Source organism: Conger conger, chromosome 9 (assembly GCF_963514075.1).
Source record: "Conger conger chromosome 9, fConCon1.1, whole genome shotgun sequence".
Lineage (NCBI taxonomy): Eukaryota > Metazoa > Chordata > Actinopteri > Anguilliformes > Congridae > Conger > Conger conger.
The window spans coordinates 52,012,590-52,031,360 of NC_083768.1; the positions used below are offsets into that span (position 1 = coordinate 52,012,590).

An 18,771-nucleotide genomic window follows, 5' to 3' on the forward strand; every position below is an offset into this window, starting at 1 on the left:
TCTTACGCTTGTTTTGGGTTTTTGTTGCCATTTTAAAGCATTTGAGATAATTTTAGTTGAGCATCCAATCATTTTCTGCACTTCATTTTAGGTTTTCCTCTCTCCAAACAAGTTTTTAATCAAATGATGTTGTTCCTCTGAACAATGTTTGGAACGGCCCATTTTACTAAGCAATTCAGAAGGAAATATATATGCTTCCCTTTTTTCTTAATAAAGGACAATTAATGACACCTGTTTTTTCACAGAATGAATGAATTCTGTAATTAAATTCCACACTGCTATTATTTTGAACACGCCCCCTTCAATGAACAAGTTAATTACTCAGAACAAGCAGCATGCATGTCATGACAGTTGGGTCTGTTGTTTTTCTATTACACTGCTACATCTACAAGTAAATTATTTGCCATGCAGAAATATCACTACTACTAATAACAGTGGTTCATCGGGTTACTGATGTTGTACTGCTATTTTTTATCTATACACATGTATTTCTAAATGTTAAACTGTTAAATCTAGTCTTGAATAAGACATATGTAGGCTTTATTGATAAACTGAAGTTGTTTCTCTATCATTAAATAGAGTAAATTCATATTTCACCCAAAAATTATAATGTCTTAGCTGTTCTCTTTCTTCCTTACGGCTAAATGAATCTATATAGTAAGAGGAAATATGAACCAGCTAATTTCAAACCCTTTCAAAAATTTCTTTACCATTCATTTGTGATTGAGCAAGGTAATGTATTCAACAAAAAAACCATGTTTAAAGTGAGAGATAATGTTATAATGATTGGCAAAAGCCAAAAAAGACAGGAAATTCACAGAAGCACCGATAACATTATCTTGATCTATGCACTGACAAGGCTTCCAACACACAATGCATTAATACCTGCTATGGCTACTGTAACTATGGTGGTCTACTTCAAACAACAGGCTGCTGAGGATTCAATCAAATATTCTATTTGAATCAACAACAAAATAGATTATTTCAGAGGACCAGGAGTTAATGCCCTGTAAAAGAAACCAAAAGAGGTAATCACTAACAAATTACATAAGTACATACGGTATATCTGAACAAATGGTGGCAACCATAAAAAAATGATTTTCAGACAACTGTACATTAAGAGAGAACATCACAATTTTTGTCATAATGATTTTACCAATCATTATGACATTATCTCTGACTTTAAACATTTTTTGGGTTGAATAATCCTTGTTTCAACATCTGTGCTACCTCTCAACTTGCAGTGCATAAAACTATGCATTTAGATTGTTATGTATGGCACTGAGGACCCAGACGCAGACCACGGGATAATCCAAAAATGTTGTATTTATTTCCAAGTTCAAAAGCCAATAGATCCATGACCAAGCCAAAAACAGAAAGCAAAAGAATAGTCGGGTAAACAAGGAAAAGGTAAAAAATCCAGGTAATCAAAGGGCAAAAGTACAAAAGGGCTAAGGCAAAGAATCAAAGTTACAAAACAAAGCAAATAATCAAAAAATAAGCAAAAACCAAGAAAGCAGACAAAACCGGAGGGCAAGGCAAACTAAAAAATCAAAATCAAAGGTGTGTCTTTCAGGAATCTCAAAAATAGGCATACAAAGAACTCGGCACAATAAATGATCACGTTCTGACAAGAGATGAAGCAGAGACTGAGATTTAAGTACATGATGGAAGATGACAATCTAGGCAGGGCTGGGGAGAAGGTGAGCTAAACAAATAGACAACAGATGGGGAAACATAATAGGGTAATAACACCATAACAGGGGGCAGACAAAAACGCGGATTGGATGCACATTAACAAACATGTAAAACATACAGCTCCGGATTAGGGAGTAGACATTTGCATAGATTGAAGACATAGTGATAGTCAGAGACAGGTGCGAACACTTTGCTGAAACTGGAAGGAATGTTGAAATCCCGGAAACTGCCGTAAACACCCGAATAGTGGAACATGCAGACAGGGGAGTGACTCGGGCTGGTAAACATTCAGACGCAGACATAACAGGGGATCACGAATGTGAAGTGAAGGTGTAATGGGAAACAATAACCAGGGATGCATGATAATATATAAATAACAAGAATAAACAATAATACAGACAGGACAGATACAGAAACATTACATAATAGAAACTCCGCTAAACACATACAACCTTTTTTATACATAAAGAAATTCAGGGCACCATAGTATTTTGGACAAATGGCTTCACAGAAACTAATTTGTCCCAATTAATGATGATTATGTGCAATTGCTGTCTGAGTGCAGGTATAAGAGAGTGTTCAGTTTCTTGTTTTGTTTATAGGCTTCTGATTGCATTTGGTGTCAGTTATGGGGATTTATTTACAAGATGATAAATCCCCATTGTTGTACAAGCCACAAAATACAACCAAGGTTTAAAAGAATGACATTATGTTTAGGAAATAAACAATGCTGTTTATTTTCTTTGTTCTTGGAGCTTTGCTTTGTTCAAGGGTAGGCACCACAGATGAAAAGGGCAATTTTGTCTTGACAGGTCAATTTTGAGATGTTATAATATTTAGCTTCCACAAATACTGTCATAAACTAAATGAAATCATGATCATAAATGACTTGAAGTAGTACATTTGGATAGAATTTTTTTATACCAGGCACCAAAAAATCTATAAGGGCTTAAATACGTATTTCCTTTCTTTTTTCCAAACTTAACTTGATAGATACAGCTACCGAACTTAACATGGCACTTCTTAACTGAAATAGCTATTTGCAGAAGCTTTTGTGATATATATTTTTTCATTTCTATTCTATGGAGCATTTTATGTGGAAAAATACCAAAAATCTGAATTTGTTAGCATATACGTAGGTTTAAAATATATATATATATACTGTATATATATATATATATATATTCAATAAACAAACCCCACCCCCTCTCCACACACACAAACAGAAAAATGAACTTAATCCACTAAGAAAATGGGTTTTAACTAATATGTTCATTTGTGTTTTTTAGTTGATTTATTCATGAATTTGCATGTTCTATAAACAAAAAAGTGTCATTCAAAATATAAAATGTTATTAATTTTAATTTCAAATCATATATTTTTTTTTCAACGAGATAATTCTACCAACATAAATAATTCTACCTAATAATTCGATATAAAACATTAAATACCAGTGATTAAAAACCCAGCCATCTGAGAATCGTAAAGTTAAACCATCTGGAGGTCCCTCGAGCATAAGGAAGTCTTTCAAAATGTCACATTTCATTAGAACTCAAAGTATTGAAATGAGAGATCAATAAATCAATGGACTATATCAGAAAGAAACTAACTGGCACCACATCAACATTCACATTCTGTTGTCCAGAAAATTTAACAGGAGAATTTTCAAAGAGAAATATGCTTGTTAGACTGCTAAAAAAAAAAAATCCAATGGGCAATATGATTATATATATCCATATCTAACTTAAGTACAGTATGACCAAATGAGGCAATTTCACAGTAAAATGACCAGGCAAACAAAGATGAAAACACTTGGGGGAACAAAACAGATTTAAGGTCGTTAACATACATTTACTACGGAATGACAAAATAACCTTTTGATTATGGGATTGGGGTGGTTGATTGTCTTTCTTTAATGTGTCTTTTTTTAGAAATTGAGAACATTCAGAAAGATGAAGACAAAGAAGATGAGAAGTTCATTGACGTTGTCATCAACAAGAACATGAAACTGGGGCAGAAAATATTAATACCAGTCAAACAATTTCCTAAAGTAAGTACTGCAGAAGGGCATTATTGGAACTAGGGTTACTGTATGTTTTAAAAACATCTACCCAAGCCACTGGGATAGCACAGTTAAATCTGAAGGGAAGGCATTTTCTCAATGCTAATGTCAGCTTTTAATAATGGGGCTGTTACTCCTACACAAGTTGTAGTTAATTGCATGGAATCCCACCCCAATGTTTGATTAATGTCCCCTCCCACACACATTTGTAGGTTACAATGACCTTGTCAGAAGACACAGCTATTGTGAATGTCGCATGAGCATTCAAGTGTGTCATCTCTGTACATTTGCGGGCCATTATGGAGGCCAGTAAAGATGCCAGCTTTGATGAAAACGATGTTTATTGAACACTGTGGCCCTTTTTTCCCCCCTCTATTTGACATTGCTTGTATTATTGTCATAATGATTTCATGGTACATGGAAAATTTTAATTGCCTTAAAAGGAAACAATGATTTTAAATGGGAGTTCTGTCTTGAAAACAAACACACCTTGAATAGAAGTATTTACAATTATGTTAAGAGTGCTGAATTGGTTCCCAGTCTGTATAGGCAGACTGTAGCCAGCGTTTGATAACACCACTATTTTTCTGCAGATAGGAAAAACTTGTTAAAAATGTTAAATGTTAAAAAAACATTAAAAACAGCTAGGCTTGGGGCTGCCATGATTTGAGAAGGACATGTGACATAAAGGTTTGCGACAGCCCCATTTCAGCCCCAATCTCCAGGCACTAACAGTTAGCAGTCTTTGAACGTGGTTAAAGGAGCAAACACAAAACGGAGCTGTTCAACAGATGACATCACGCTCTTTTCACCCAACAATTTGAAAAGGCTTTCAAGTCCGTGGTAAAATGGATGGATGCAACACTTTACTGTTGATGTTTTACAAAGGCAATTCTACAGAAAGCTCTACATACAAATTTGAATTTATGGCTGCCTACTTAGTGGACAGATAGTTGTTGTGGACCTGCTTCTCTGTGTGTGCTTTATGTTTTTTTTTGTGTTTGTTTCTTTATTTTGAAACAAACAATCAAAGGCTACTCAGTCAGCCACTGGAGGACACCATGCTTTCATTGTAATTGTGAACTCTAGATGCATCATAGGTGGTATTATGATATCATCAGAAATTTCTATAAATACATCATCATTATGATGAATTATTATTGTATTACTATATTCTTTAAGCAATAGTACATTTTTATATTAAAAACATTTGACAGTACTGCTCCATGGAAGTATTAGTAGCAAAGAATTTTGCCGCATACTGCATTTAGTGTTTGTCTAATGTCCTTGTTAGTCGCCTAAAGTAGTTTTGCTTTATAAGTCGGTCATCCTTGGCAACATACAACTCCCAGCCTCAGCCCAGAATCAAAAACTTAATATATTATAAAAGGTATTATAATTGTCATGGTAATTAAACCACACTAGTGATGATAACAATAACCTGGGAATTTAATTTGAGTTAAGATACACATTAACTGTATTCAAACTGTAGCTATTGGAGTAATTGCTGACAAGATTGCTTAGCATCTAACTTGCTAACTAGTCGTTTTGCACAAGATCCATATGGAAATATTTAATGGGCTGCTCCCTGTACAAATGGCACATATTACTGGAGATTCACATATAAAAAATGCTCATTTAACCCCTTTCTATTCTAATGTATTTTCAGATATAATGTGAAATTATCTTTGGAAGGATGCAATACATCTGTTGAAGTCTGCTAGCATTTAGTATAAAAACGCAGTTCTGAATTCAAACTTCTGCATATGCGCTCAATATGGTATGTAATGAATTGTGAATACAGTTTTACCTCATACCTAGTTCATTCATTTCTATAACTCCCGCACCCCTATGACTTTCTCATTTTACAGGGATTTTTCCACCTGTTGTTCTACCGTTATTAATATTATGTCCTTAGCTGGACCACGACCTGCATCACTACCTCCCTTATAAAGTTTTTTTTACTGTGCCTAACATCTTGCTATCTTTTCTTTACTTCCATAGCCTACTATTCATTGTATTATAGGCATACCTATAAGAATGAATTTTGCTTGCAATGTCACTCAAAAAATTACCCGTTGCTGTTCAATTCTTATATGCTGTAACATAGCATGAGCAGCTACACCTCATTGACTAGCTATATTTCCTGATCAGTAAATTTTTATTTTTCTTGTGGTAGCTTCATACCCATTTCTCAGTGCCTTATAATCTGGACATGTAAGCATACCATGGTTTTAACGTTTTATTATCACCTTGCTTTCAATGAATCCCACCTTCTTTATTTTAACACCACTGTTATTATAGTTATTATATTTTATGTGTCTTATTTATTATACAATTATATATTTCTTATAATATATATATTTTATATTTTATGATTATTTTATCTTTTAAATGTTTTTATTAATATTATTTTCTTATTTGTACCCGATTTTGTTTCATTGGGTTTTTTTTTTCTCTTATGCTTTTTGCTGTTTGTGTGTTGTCTTTTTAATGCCTGTATTATTTAAATGTGTTTTTTTAATGTGTCATTTTATGATATGATAATTATTATTATTATTATTATTATTATTATTATTATTATTATTATTTTCATTATGGGCGTTTACAACTGCATATTTGTGAAAAAGGGTGTTTCATTTATTAGATTACGGAATTAGTAATCGTCTTAGTAAATCGGCCATTAATATATCGGTATGTATGACCGCAAAGCAATCGCCAAAGAGCAAATGTTTTTGCATTGTGACTGTTTCCTTCGTAAATCTGGCACTAAATGTGCAAATGATAGCTTGAGTGGATCCTCCTGCAGAGGAAGCTTATAACCAGCATTGTGATACTAGTTATCCATGAATGTAGGATTTGTTTACCCAGCTTAGATTTTGCTTGACTTAGTAGAAATACTTTCGTATAGAGGCCCCTGTGCTTATTTGATAACACAAGTTTAAACATCACACTGATGTCACTGAGAAGAAGTTTTAGAATGAAAGGTGAAAATGAAAGCTTCAAAAGCTTGTTTGTCATACTCATTGTTTAATTTCAAATCCAATGTGCTGGAGTACAGAGCCAAATGAATAGAAATTGTACTGTCCAAATACTTTGGACTGCACTGCATATCTGACGTGAAGCAAGTGGTGTTTCCATTTAAACATACTCCTACTGTATGTCAGTTGAAACCTTTTTTATTTCTGTGACCAATATTGGCAAAACCTATTATTGCATGTTTTAAGAAGGGTTTTCTTTAGAGATATTTAAATATTTAAATATAGATATGTTTATTTAAAATGACTCATTAAAAGTGACCCTTGTTATGTTCCACCAGAAATCCTATATCCTCTACTACTTCAAGCAAGTATGTGCTTACTCTGTTCTGCAGAACTTCTCCAGTAATTGTAATTATTAGCATTTAAATGTTTAAACATTGCATGCTTTTGCTGACAAATTGGACATAACCAAAGAGTATATTCAAGAGAATGGATGGAATATGCTAACCTCAGCAGTTTTTCAAATCCACGTTTTCTTACTGAATCAAGTGCAGTAATTTTGCACATTTGCTGATGTTGTAATTTTGTTCAAAAATATGTGCAAGCTATAGCTTCTGCTGAAAATGTAATAGCATTTTATTGGAACTAAAAAGGGGTAAAATAAAAGAAGGATATCATAAGACAGCAGACTGTAGACTTAACAACATTCCACTTCGGGCCCCAATTTGGCTAGGGCCCCCTGCTGGATACAAGTATACAACACATCCCCCACCTGTCCTGACTGTAAAAATAAGCATTTGAATTTATAAGCATACCAAATAATAGTACAATATTTAGAAGATCACTGCTATAAAATGGGGTCATGTCGATGAAAATTCTTTCTATTGTGGAGCCAAAGGTGTTTTCATTGTCTTCCTCAGGTGTATTCACTTGAGAATATTCAAGGGGCTAGAGATGAGAGATTCCTTGGAAATCCCCAGGAAGTCATCTATTTAGATGTAGGCATCACACATTTGTTGTAAAAACTCAAGAACAGTCTCATCAGCATGCTGCGGTTTACTTACACAGGCAAAAAAATGGCATGCCGTTTTATGAAAACTATACACCGTTAGAAATGTAATGTCATTCTTCTCAAATGTTACTTCAATACCATACCAGTCGCTGGTTCTAGGCTCATCTGAAGTTAGACTGTACGTTTTTCTCAATGATGGGGATCACGTCTTTACTCTGCAAATGGATGACCGATGCTGGTCAGATAAGATTGCACGTGGGCTATGGATTTCCAAAATGCAGAGAAGGCAGGTCCATCACGCTTGTTTTGCCACCCACATGTTATAAAGTAAGGAACTGTTGTCGCTAAAGAAATGGCATCTTAAAATATGCCATAATTGTACTATTTGCGAGAAAAAAAAAAGCCATAATGACTATGGATGTATGGATGGTACCAAACAGCAAATATATTTTTGCAGTAAAGATGAGATTGTGCTGAATTGTCAGAAAGAGTGCACACAATGCTTTCAATAACATATTGCTATATTTTATCAAGTATTTGTTCATAACTTTACTAGTGCCATATTAGTGTTTATGAGTGCAATTCAGGAATCTGTTAATATACCTTTCCATGACATTACAGCCATTAGCAGTGGAAGTACTCGGTTGCCCTTAAAGTATCAGATGTTTTTGGTGAATGGCCTATTTAAGATTCCTGCTTGAATAGGGAGAATGCTATACATTGTCTGATGCTTGTTGGCAGCTTTGGGTAATACAAAAGCCAACAAATGGACAAAACACTTGTCATTGACACTGTCAATCAGGAAGCTATTTAGTAATAGTGAATTCATAATCTCCTTGTTTGTCATGCTATTGATATTCTTCAAGGTCATGATGCGCTCATGAATGTGAAAACAACAATACTATGTTCAGTGTATTTATGTGCCCCAGTGCATATTGGGTGATCCTTCGTCAATCATCAGTTTTTGGTTCCTTTCGAAATAGGGAATGGTGCATTCAGATGAATCTGTCTGTTATTGAACAAGTTGGTGTTTTTATGCCAACTATATGTTGGTGCTCCATCATTAGAGATTTTAGAAGGCCAAAGAAAAGTTGTCGAGACTGTGATGCTAGAACCTGAGGGAAGCATATATGTTATTGGTTAATGATGTGTGTTAAGACCCACAGTAGGGTTTAATCTCTGACTGCTCCACCACAGAGCAGCCACAAATAACTATCCACTGTGTCTAAATGTAACACATACTCGTTATCAAGAATTTCTGTATCTGTAGAAGGATCTGTAATTTGAAACATGAATACATTGAATACATGAAAACAATATGAAGGGAAACAACAGTCATGTGCATTTGAGACTGGGTTAAGTCTTTCCACCATCATTTTGGTTGGCCACTGCATGGAGTCCCAGCAAGTATTCATAAAAACCTTCTTTTACTCTACTCTTCTTTTACCCTACTCACTAGTCTAACCTTGTTCAGTACTAGGTTAGTTACTAGGTAATGTTTATTTGACCAAGACAATTAATTGATTCCAGATCCAGGCCTTAACTTTGTGTCTCAACAAAATGTTCCATCCAACACATAAAATAGTGACAAATTTAATTGGTCACATTTACTTGTCAAAGTTGAGGATGCATATTGACTGAATCCAGACCTTGCTTATACAGGAACTATGAATTGTCATGTTATTGTTCTAAGATGACAAATTAACTGGCTAGAGTTTATTTGTGCCTGCAGTATGTTGCAGATGAACTTAACATGCTTTCTTCTTAACCTGAAAAAGAAGGTCTTGATTAAAGACATCTTAGCTTTGTCTCCACTATGTAAAGAATTTATATGATACACTGAGATATACTGCCCTCATTGCACTTTATTATATCCATATACTTCCTTCAGATACATTCCATAAAAAAATAACCTCTTAGTTAAATCAAGGTGGAGTATAGCACTTATAAGAAATGAGGCTTTCTCTCTGAAAAGTTGGGCATTCATTATGTTAGATGAGTGTCGTTAGGGACTCTTGGGGGATCATTGCCAGCTCTAGGGTGTTTGAAGGCCACTTATATCATTTCATTTAAGAATGTGCTTTATCGTTCAGGGACTCGAGCATTTCATCTTCAGCTAATGTGTTCTGCACTGGCTGTCCTGCCATCTTCAGCAAAAACTCCATGCGGCATCCTTTTCTGAACTGACAATTCATACTTACAAGTGCAATAAAGATACATACTGTGGCATATTAGAACAGTCATACAACAATGAAAATACATTAGATGCCCTCCCCCAAACAATTATTAAATGTAGTGTTCTGTGTTCTGGTCCATAATTTAGAAAATTTGTTTGGTTAAGCCCTTTAGTCGCGGAGTGTGATTTTTTGCATTCATTCCTTTGTTCATTGCGCAATTTTCAATCAATATTGTCACAGCATATACCATTTCAAAGCATTAAAACTACTACTAACAACAAGTGAGAGGGGTCTCACCTTTGGGAATACAAAAGTTCCACAAATCCGTGTCCTTTTCACAGCGAGGAGCCAGTGAACCAAATTCAGAGTAGTTTATAATTGCAAAAACATGCTAATTCGGGGAAACGTATATCACACTATATACTTTTTTCCCTCCTAATTTCAATAGAAGATGCTTTAAGAGGAATACAAGGCTTAGGGCTAACTGTTCCCTTGAGTTAAGTGGAGTTACTCAGTCCAGTTGCCAAGTAATCCTGCTTTGTGAAACAGGGCCCAGAGCTGAAATTAAGGATTTTTTCATCAGTGTTCTACTTGCCCCAAGTAGACTTGACATTTCCATTGGGCCAGCTGCCAAAATAAATAGAACCCCTTTTTTCAGGAGATTATACAGACTGTAGGTGCCAAATTATACAGACTGTAATGTGGCCAATATTAATCATTTGGTCAATTCTAGCTGTTACAAATGTGCACTGTTTACATTGCTTAGGTGTATTATTTACTGTGCATTAAGTGGTGGGGAATTGGTTAATGTCTCTTTAAGAAGGGACATGCAGTTTAATAAGATCAATGGAGCTGCACAGTTTTTAATTAATAAATTAAGTATTGTAAGCTTGTTTGAGAGCACACGTATGGTAATTATACCATGGTGCAAACTTTTTGTGTGCGATTTTCTACCTTTTAAGGGGTGCAACAGCATCCAGGGTGTGCTACATTGGTCTGAAAGTACAGGGTTGTCTGGTATAGTAGTTATATGGCTAATTTAAGCATCATATGTTAACTCCAGATCAAGAGTATGGTTGCAGCAACAGGCGGGTTGATCTACAAATTAAGAGAATCCAATGCAGTCAATAATAGAAAGAAATGCTGACCTGAGATCTCACAGCCTAATAATATCTAAATAATAGTTAATATGAATATTTAATATTTAAAGGTACAATAGGTAATTTCTAACGGTCAAGTGAGGAATGCAGCAACAAACACGCTCAAACCACAACACTGTTTATCCCTCCCCTTCTCTGTGAACGCGCTGACGTGAAATGCCATTGGCTGTGGCAATTAGAACCAATTTTCAACCAATGAGCTTGAATTATTGTACAACTATATGGTGTGTTGGTACAGAGTGCTGGCCCGTCAACTGCGTATTTTGAAACCCAAATTCAAGGACTATAAACACAGGCAGACAGTGGGGCTTATTCAATGATAGGATTTACAATGGTCTTGTATCAATGTTTTAACACAAAAATCTTACATATTGTACCTTTAAAAAACAACCAAGGTGCAATTTCTGTTTTACTAGAGTGTGGCATAGGAAATAAGCAAAGCGATCACGTTTAAATGAGCACAAAATGGAGTCATATATTGAAATCATAGCAATTTGCAAAATACCAGAAAGCTGCTGTGTGGGGCAAAAAGCACAGAAAAAGGTTTAAAACCAGGATTTGCACTTTTAATTGCCAAGAAGCCCATGGCTAACAACAGCTAACAGCATTAGCCTAAATAATTCAATCTGCTTGCTAATATTATTATTTCTTAAAATACTAAAAGAGCAATTTTAGTAAAATGTTTTGCCTATGAAGGGTTCCTGACTGGATCTATTGTCCATCACTGTTTTCTGATTTACAATATAGCCAAATCCATATCCATATCCATATCCAATATAGCCCATATTTCTATTGTTATATCGTTTACATGTAGTATCGCCCACCCCTAAAAGGAATGCTGTTATATATGTTTTGTATTAGCCCTCTTGAACATGATCAGCGCAACTACGTGGTCAGTCCCAGTAATGCAGTTGCATGGTATAGACAATGCCTCTCTCTGTGAACAATCACCAACAGTATAACCTCTGCTCATTATCCAGCCAGTTAGGAGTATGGTATTAGAGTGACAACTGAGTAGCATTTTAGCAAATTAAATAGTTTTTGACATTTGTTGGGCTTGCATAAACAACAACAACAACACTGCGTAATCAGTTTAATTTCATTTTCAGTATGCACGCTAAGACAGGTAGCTGTTGGAAAAAACAGTTCTTGACACTTTATTCCTAAAGAGGTTGATGTTTTACAACAGAAAATATAGTTTGTGATGACTAAATATAAATAGACGACTCAATATATTAATATACAGCATGTTATTATTGCAATAATTGTACTTGTTTTTTTACAATCTTCTGGACCTGTTACTGCCAGATGAGGAGAGCGCACAGAGGGAGAGAAGGGTGACAGGCAGGTGGGAAGTGAGAACACATTTTTCTGGATAAAAAATGTTTTATCATTTAGTATGCATCTATGGTACTTTACACTGCAACCCATGTTACACCTGTGTCCTTTTGGAGTCTCCAAATGTCCTTTTTGGAAACCTGCCTAGACATATCTTCGACAAAGAAATGCAGAATGCTCATTGTTGGGGATATTATCATCAACCGACTGACTTTGACCGGGGAATGATTGTTGGTGCCAGACAGGGTGGTTTGAGTATCTCAGAAACTGCTGATCTCATGTGTAATTTGAATGCCTCTTGATAGCTTTACCAAATTTTGTACACAAGTTGAAATCTAGTTTGTGCTGAAATATAAAGTAGTTCTGGTTTAGTCTTTGGGAATTGAAATATGTCGTGCTAAACTATAACAACATAAGGATTTTTTTAATGTATATTTTGTGTACTCTGTCTGTACATGCTCTGACATAAATTAGTTTTGTCTCAAATTTCCAAATAGTACAAGCCTCTTCTTCAATTTATGTCTTCAAGCATGTGTGTGCAGTAAATAGGCCTTTGCTTTTCTATGGGCTTTCTATAGGGTGCCATATTCCATAATGGGTTAGAAATATACATGTCAAACTTTATTTACTTAATATTTTAGTCCCGGTCCTGGCAAAAAGCAGAGTTTTGCTGGTTCTCATGGGAGTGGCATAACTGGCCCACCACTCCGAGGGGGGGGGGGAACTTGGCAGGGTTTAGTAGGATCGACGTATGTAACAGCGCCCCAATCGCCTCGGAATCACAGTCGTGGTTGGAGATGCCTGTCACTCTCCGGATCATTAGGTCCATTCGTGCTGCCCGGGGATGGCGTCAAATGCGGTGTATCCTAGACATGGGTAATGGGAATAGATAGCAGTACAATTGGCAACCAAACTGGGAGAAAAAAGGAAAAAATCTGAAAAAAAAACAAAAAAACATAATTGACTAATAACCCATTATTCTCGCTGACTAAATTACACATTTTATCTTATGTGCAGTATCTTCATTTTCATTTTGCCTTGGCTTTTCCTTTTTTTTTCTTTTGGTTACCTAATCTAAAGACTACTTTGGTCAAAATGTGTTGCTTATATGGTGTTCTCTTTGATACTGTCGCACCAACACCAGTGCTATAAACATTACAGTGAATTGTTTCTATGGGTTTCACAGACACAGACTGCACTTGACGTGAAAAAAATAGGCAATTTGCGGTCGCAATTAGATCTGAATCCAATCCTCAGTGTGTAGTATATTTTATTATTTTCCTTTGCTTATCGTTCTCCAAACCAAAATTGATTTTCCTCTGGGCTGCACATACTATGAGAGGAGCCAAATGAGTTTCTCCTGGCTGAATGTTCCAACTATGTTATCGGTGTTTTGAATGCTCACCCCACTAAAAGCCCTAAAATCTAAAAGCTCTTGTTAAAGATAGCTTCTAGCATCAATTTTCTTATGGAAACCCTTAATGTTCAACCCTTTCCCTGGCACTGGCAAAGTAGCTGCTTGTTATGGTGAGGAGCTCAGAGCTTGGATCTGGAAACTGGTAATAAGCAGACTGAGAAGGAAACAAAAGGCAAAGGACATGGTGAGGTTTAAACAATAAAGCCCACTCTGTTTGTGTGCTTGTAATTAATGAACATGAATGTGCTGCCAGACAGCAGAATAATGCATGGGTAAGAGGGGGGAGACCCAGTGGAACAGTGCTTCTTTCCCATTGCCAGCTCAATTTTCTTTTGTTTTCAGTTTATCCTGAAAATATATATATTTTTTTAAACACACGCAGACACACATACACACACAAACACACCATTTTCAGTGTTTGTCCATAGTCTGTTTTTTTCTCCCTGTGGTTGGCTATTTGTTGTAATAGCTGTATATAATATATTTTTAAGAAAAGTAATACCTTTGTATAATATATAAGACACAGTGTATTATTATTTTTTCCAGTTTAACTTTGTTGGAAAACTCCTTGGTCCACGTGGGAACTCTTTAAAGAGGCTACAGGAAGACACTCTCACAAAGATGTCAATTCTTGGGAAAGGTTCCATGAGAGACAAAGATAAGGTAAGACAATTATTTATTGAGAATTATTATTTTCCTTTATTGACATGAGAAATGCATATTGCCAATGCACATGAAAATATTTTCCAAAATTATATTTTAAGTGACAAAAGCTGACAAGCCTGATCTGTTTCAGTTTCAGTTTCTCTTTCTTAAAGGCATACTATGTAGGATTCTTAGCCTTGCTGTGATCATGTGAAAACAATCAAAGAACTCTCTTCCTCAACTCCGCCCACTCAACTTCAATTTCATATTCCATATCCTTTTTTACCATTTTTATCTTTATATCTCTGTTTTTTGATAGCTGTTGCCAGTGAGGAAACAATTCCAAGGTTGACTCTGGTTTTTGAAGGAGACCCTTCAGTTTGTTGTTTTCCTTTGCTGTACTTTTGCTTGTTCACCTCCGCAATTGCAGTACCTGGCCAGCTCGCTGCAGCCACATTTGCCTATCCCTTCACGGAAAAGCGTGCCACGCCCAGAAATGTCTTTAACATATTTTAGAATAACAACGAGGTCGGTCAATACGAAGAGGGATGTAGTCTACCACACCTGATTAGATAACACTGCGTTTGTTTGTTTTGTCAAAACATAACAATATGGCAGACCATTTCTTATTCCTCTTTAACAGTCCACCAAGATATGCTTCTGCAAACATTTAAGGTGAGAAATAAGTAATACAGTTACTGAATATTGATAATTCTTTTTATCAACAACACCTAGTTTGAAAGTTTGATCCTAGTTTTGTGAGCCAGGCGAGCTGCACTGGACGCAATTGATTTGCATGGACAGATCACTTTAAACAAATACAGAACCGTCGAAGGTACACAGCACTTGGCAGACTGCGAACATCAAGTGAATGGAATGCGTTGCATGCCGAATTTGGTTTGTGAGCACTTTTACTCTGGACCAGCACAGGAGTAAACTAGTGGCTGACATTTGATCAGCTGTTTAGAAAACTAAGTCTGGGTCTTGGAACACATGCTAGCATACACTCTAGGGCAGTGATTTCCAATAGGGTACTGTACTTCATTTCAGAGAAAATGTGCTCACCACTTGACTGGTCCATGGGGTGGATTACTGAGGCTCAGACAGCCTACAATAAATGGTCAAAACATGTGTTGTTCCAATAAATAGGCAACTCTAATGGCCATTTAAGCAATTGTTCTTACTGTATTGTGAATTTCTGCATGCTTGAAGTGTGTTTGTTTTTTGTTTTTTTGAGAAGATTGCCAACATGTTTCTGTTAGCCAACATAGACTCTGAAAGAGGTTTGTTAAATTGTCTGCTGCTCCCCACCATCACAACCTGGCCCCACCCACTGCCTGAGTCGCCACCTTAGGACTGTGGCTGTGGCTAATTTCATTAACGTGAACATTGACTGATTGGCCGTGTCGCCACCTTCCTTGCCTCTGAGGCCTGAGGGTTAATTTAAAACATATAATATATAATTAGAATGCAGGCAGGCATTAGAACCAGTGAAAATAATTTTAAAATGTAGCTTGAATGATGTATTGACAGCTTGATATAGTTTACAACTGGTTTGCTTGTTGTCTAGGTATCCAAACACTAATGAACTATCAACTAGCTACGTGATGTTATCTAATTTGTCATTTAAAAGTTTCCAGAACTTTTGTTACTGTTGATACATGATGTATCTTTTGTACAGTGACTGTAGTCCATGGTTCCATGCCAGTGCTTCATTCATGTCAATGCTTTTCCTGCTCTTGCTGTTCAACAGTATACCCAGGCTTAAAATGATAAGAGAAATTCCCTCATTGAAAGCTAAAATGTCAAGTACATTATCTTGTTTGCTTCAGTATTTCAGTGAGCGGGAGGCAGGGGACTGTACATTTGAATTCCCCTGGCATTCTATATTCTTAGAAATGGCCTTTTTTGTATTACTAAGTCAGTGTGGTATGCATGCAAGTGACATGTATCAATCGATCAAATATTTTCAGGATTATATATGTACAGTATATCTAGAAAAGTAGAAATTGCACTTGCTGGCTAGGTCCTGCTGCAATACTTTTACAGTTAACAAACAACTCTCTACCCATGTTAGAACAATAGGCGGAAATTAATTTTGTTGTTGCAAAATTGAGTCCCGTGGGCTATAGCTCTCTTCCTGTTTCCGAGTTCTGCCCTTGTATTGCTTTCCCCCCAGTTGTAGCCACCTCTTCCCTGTGTTAGTCTGTCTGGCTTGTGCTCTGTTTTTGGATTTTTCTAGTTTTTGATATCTACCTGGTTTTGACTCTGTTTTTTGGATTTTGTTTCGGTACTTTCGCTGGTTTGGTTTGTCTCTTTGGAATTCTGCCTGTTTTACAATTATGGTCTGCCTGCCCGCATGTACCTGTCTGCCTGGATTACGACCATTGGATTACGTTTTGGATCTGCCCGCTGTCATTAAAGCCTGTCTTCTTCATCTTATCCATGAGTCTGCTCTTGGTTCTCTCTGCCCGGTTCCTGACAGATTGAAATGTTTGCAATGCAGTTTCTTTCTCCAATTTTGCTGATGCTTCATGCATACCATCATAACACCATAAATAGGGTGATCATATTACATATTACTATAATACATATCCCATACTAACATATTCAACTGCAATGGCCACTATAATTTGCACAATATTAACACCAGATTAATGTAACTTCTTTATTAATCCAAATACTGGCATGAAAGAGAATGCTTCTCAATGAACTGTTGTCTGACTTTTTCGCCGGACAAAGAGTGTTCCTGCTACTGGGAATGAAACGGTGCACAAGCACAGGGAATAGTTTTGTGTCCAGTGCTTAGAGCAATGGCATAGCAAGGTGGACAAAATTCTGATTGGTACGTTTGTTAGTTGTAGCAGGTTGAATACCTAGGCTATTCTAAAAGGCTGAATTCATTATATTGTGCTTTAAAACAACCCTAACACAGCTATTACACATTCAGAATAACCATGTAAATCACCAGGCATGGAAATACGGGAGGATTTTTGAGGATACACCTAGAAGTAAGTTGGAAAAACAGGACTGTCCCAGGAAAAACGGGACGTATGGTCACCCTAACAATAAAATGTAGTCTGAATCCATTTACAGTCACTTTAAGGCTTTTTCTATGAAAAGTTGGCCATTCATTATGTTGGATGAGTGTCATTATAGGGACTTTAAGTCAGTTCACTTAAATTTTATATGATGGAAATGGATATCACATTTTTACATAATAAAATATGTACACAAATTCTAAGCTTATCCCTTTTGATCTGCTTGCTTGGCATGTGATCAAATTGAGAGTCCTCCGTAGGCTTGACATCTGAAAGGATAACTGTGGAATGCAGCCTTGCTTCATGTGTGCGTCTGTATGTAAACACATGTGTTACTCACTGTCCCTCTGTCTGTGGCAGGCCCACAGTACAACATGGAGGAACATGTATTTGCTTTGCAGTTGTCATCTGGGACACTCTTTTGTCTCTCCTGATGGTTCTTTACTGGTGATTTGTTGCTTCATTGAACAAAGGTGTCATACACTGTATCCCTTTTGATGGTCACAATCTATAGCCGACGATGACCTGTTGCCTGGCAGGAAGTCCTGAAAACATACATAAACACCTTTAAGTAGAGAATTCATTTCACATTTTCTGGAAGATGCTGAGTGCATGAGAAGAAAATCATGGTGATTTCTTTAGTTTTTTTCTTTCAAGGTAATAGTCTTAAAATAAATATTGTTTGGCTACAACAATGCCGATGAACATTTCAGGGGGCCTCTTTGAATAAAAATATTCAGCATGTTATCGGCTAGGCAATTATTTATTTATTTAGCAAGTGGCTTTGCTGATGTTTTGCGCATGACTTGCGTGGCCGCCACAGTACTGACCCTTTAAATTCCTCTTGCACCACAGTGGCGACAGTATTAGCTCCAGAGCCTATTTGCAGGAGAGTGATTTATTAATACTGAAAACTTCATTTCAGTTCACTTGTCTTGAGAGCAATAGAGATTTATATGTAACCCCCCTGCAAGACCAACAAGTGGTTTTACTCCATAAATGTGTGTTCTGTGTTTCGTCATGCATTTCTTGTTATGCCAGTGTGTCCAGACGGCGTATGGGATTTCAACATGAGTACTCTGAGGATAGTGGGTAGTCACGAGTGTGGCGGCAGAGAAAATGAAGGCTATTTGTATTGTAGCTTTGCTCTACTAAACCAAGAAAAGGGAATGACTAGACCCCAGAGGGGGCTCTTAAAATTGGGAACATGGGGTCAGTTGCAGGTTACCATGATAGAGTT

At 36.4% G+C, this 18,771-nt stretch overlaps 1 protein-coding gene across 1 annotated transcript in view; it reads left to right on the forward strand.

Annotated features, from left to right (window-relative positions):
• khdrbs3 (KH domain containing, RNA binding, signal transduction associated 3) overlaps window positions 1-18,771 on the forward strand; it is a 136,892-nt gene that overhangs the window by 74,148 nt on the left and 43,973 nt on the right. Inside the window, exons 2-3 of the mRNA XM_061256089.1 lie at window positions 3,630-3,748; window positions 14,392-14,508. Of these exons, the coding sequence (XP_061112073.1) occupies window positions 3,630-3,748; window positions 14,392-14,508 (236 nt within the window). The remainder of the gene's footprint in view (window positions 1-3,629; window positions 3,749-14,391; window positions 14,509-18,771) is intronic.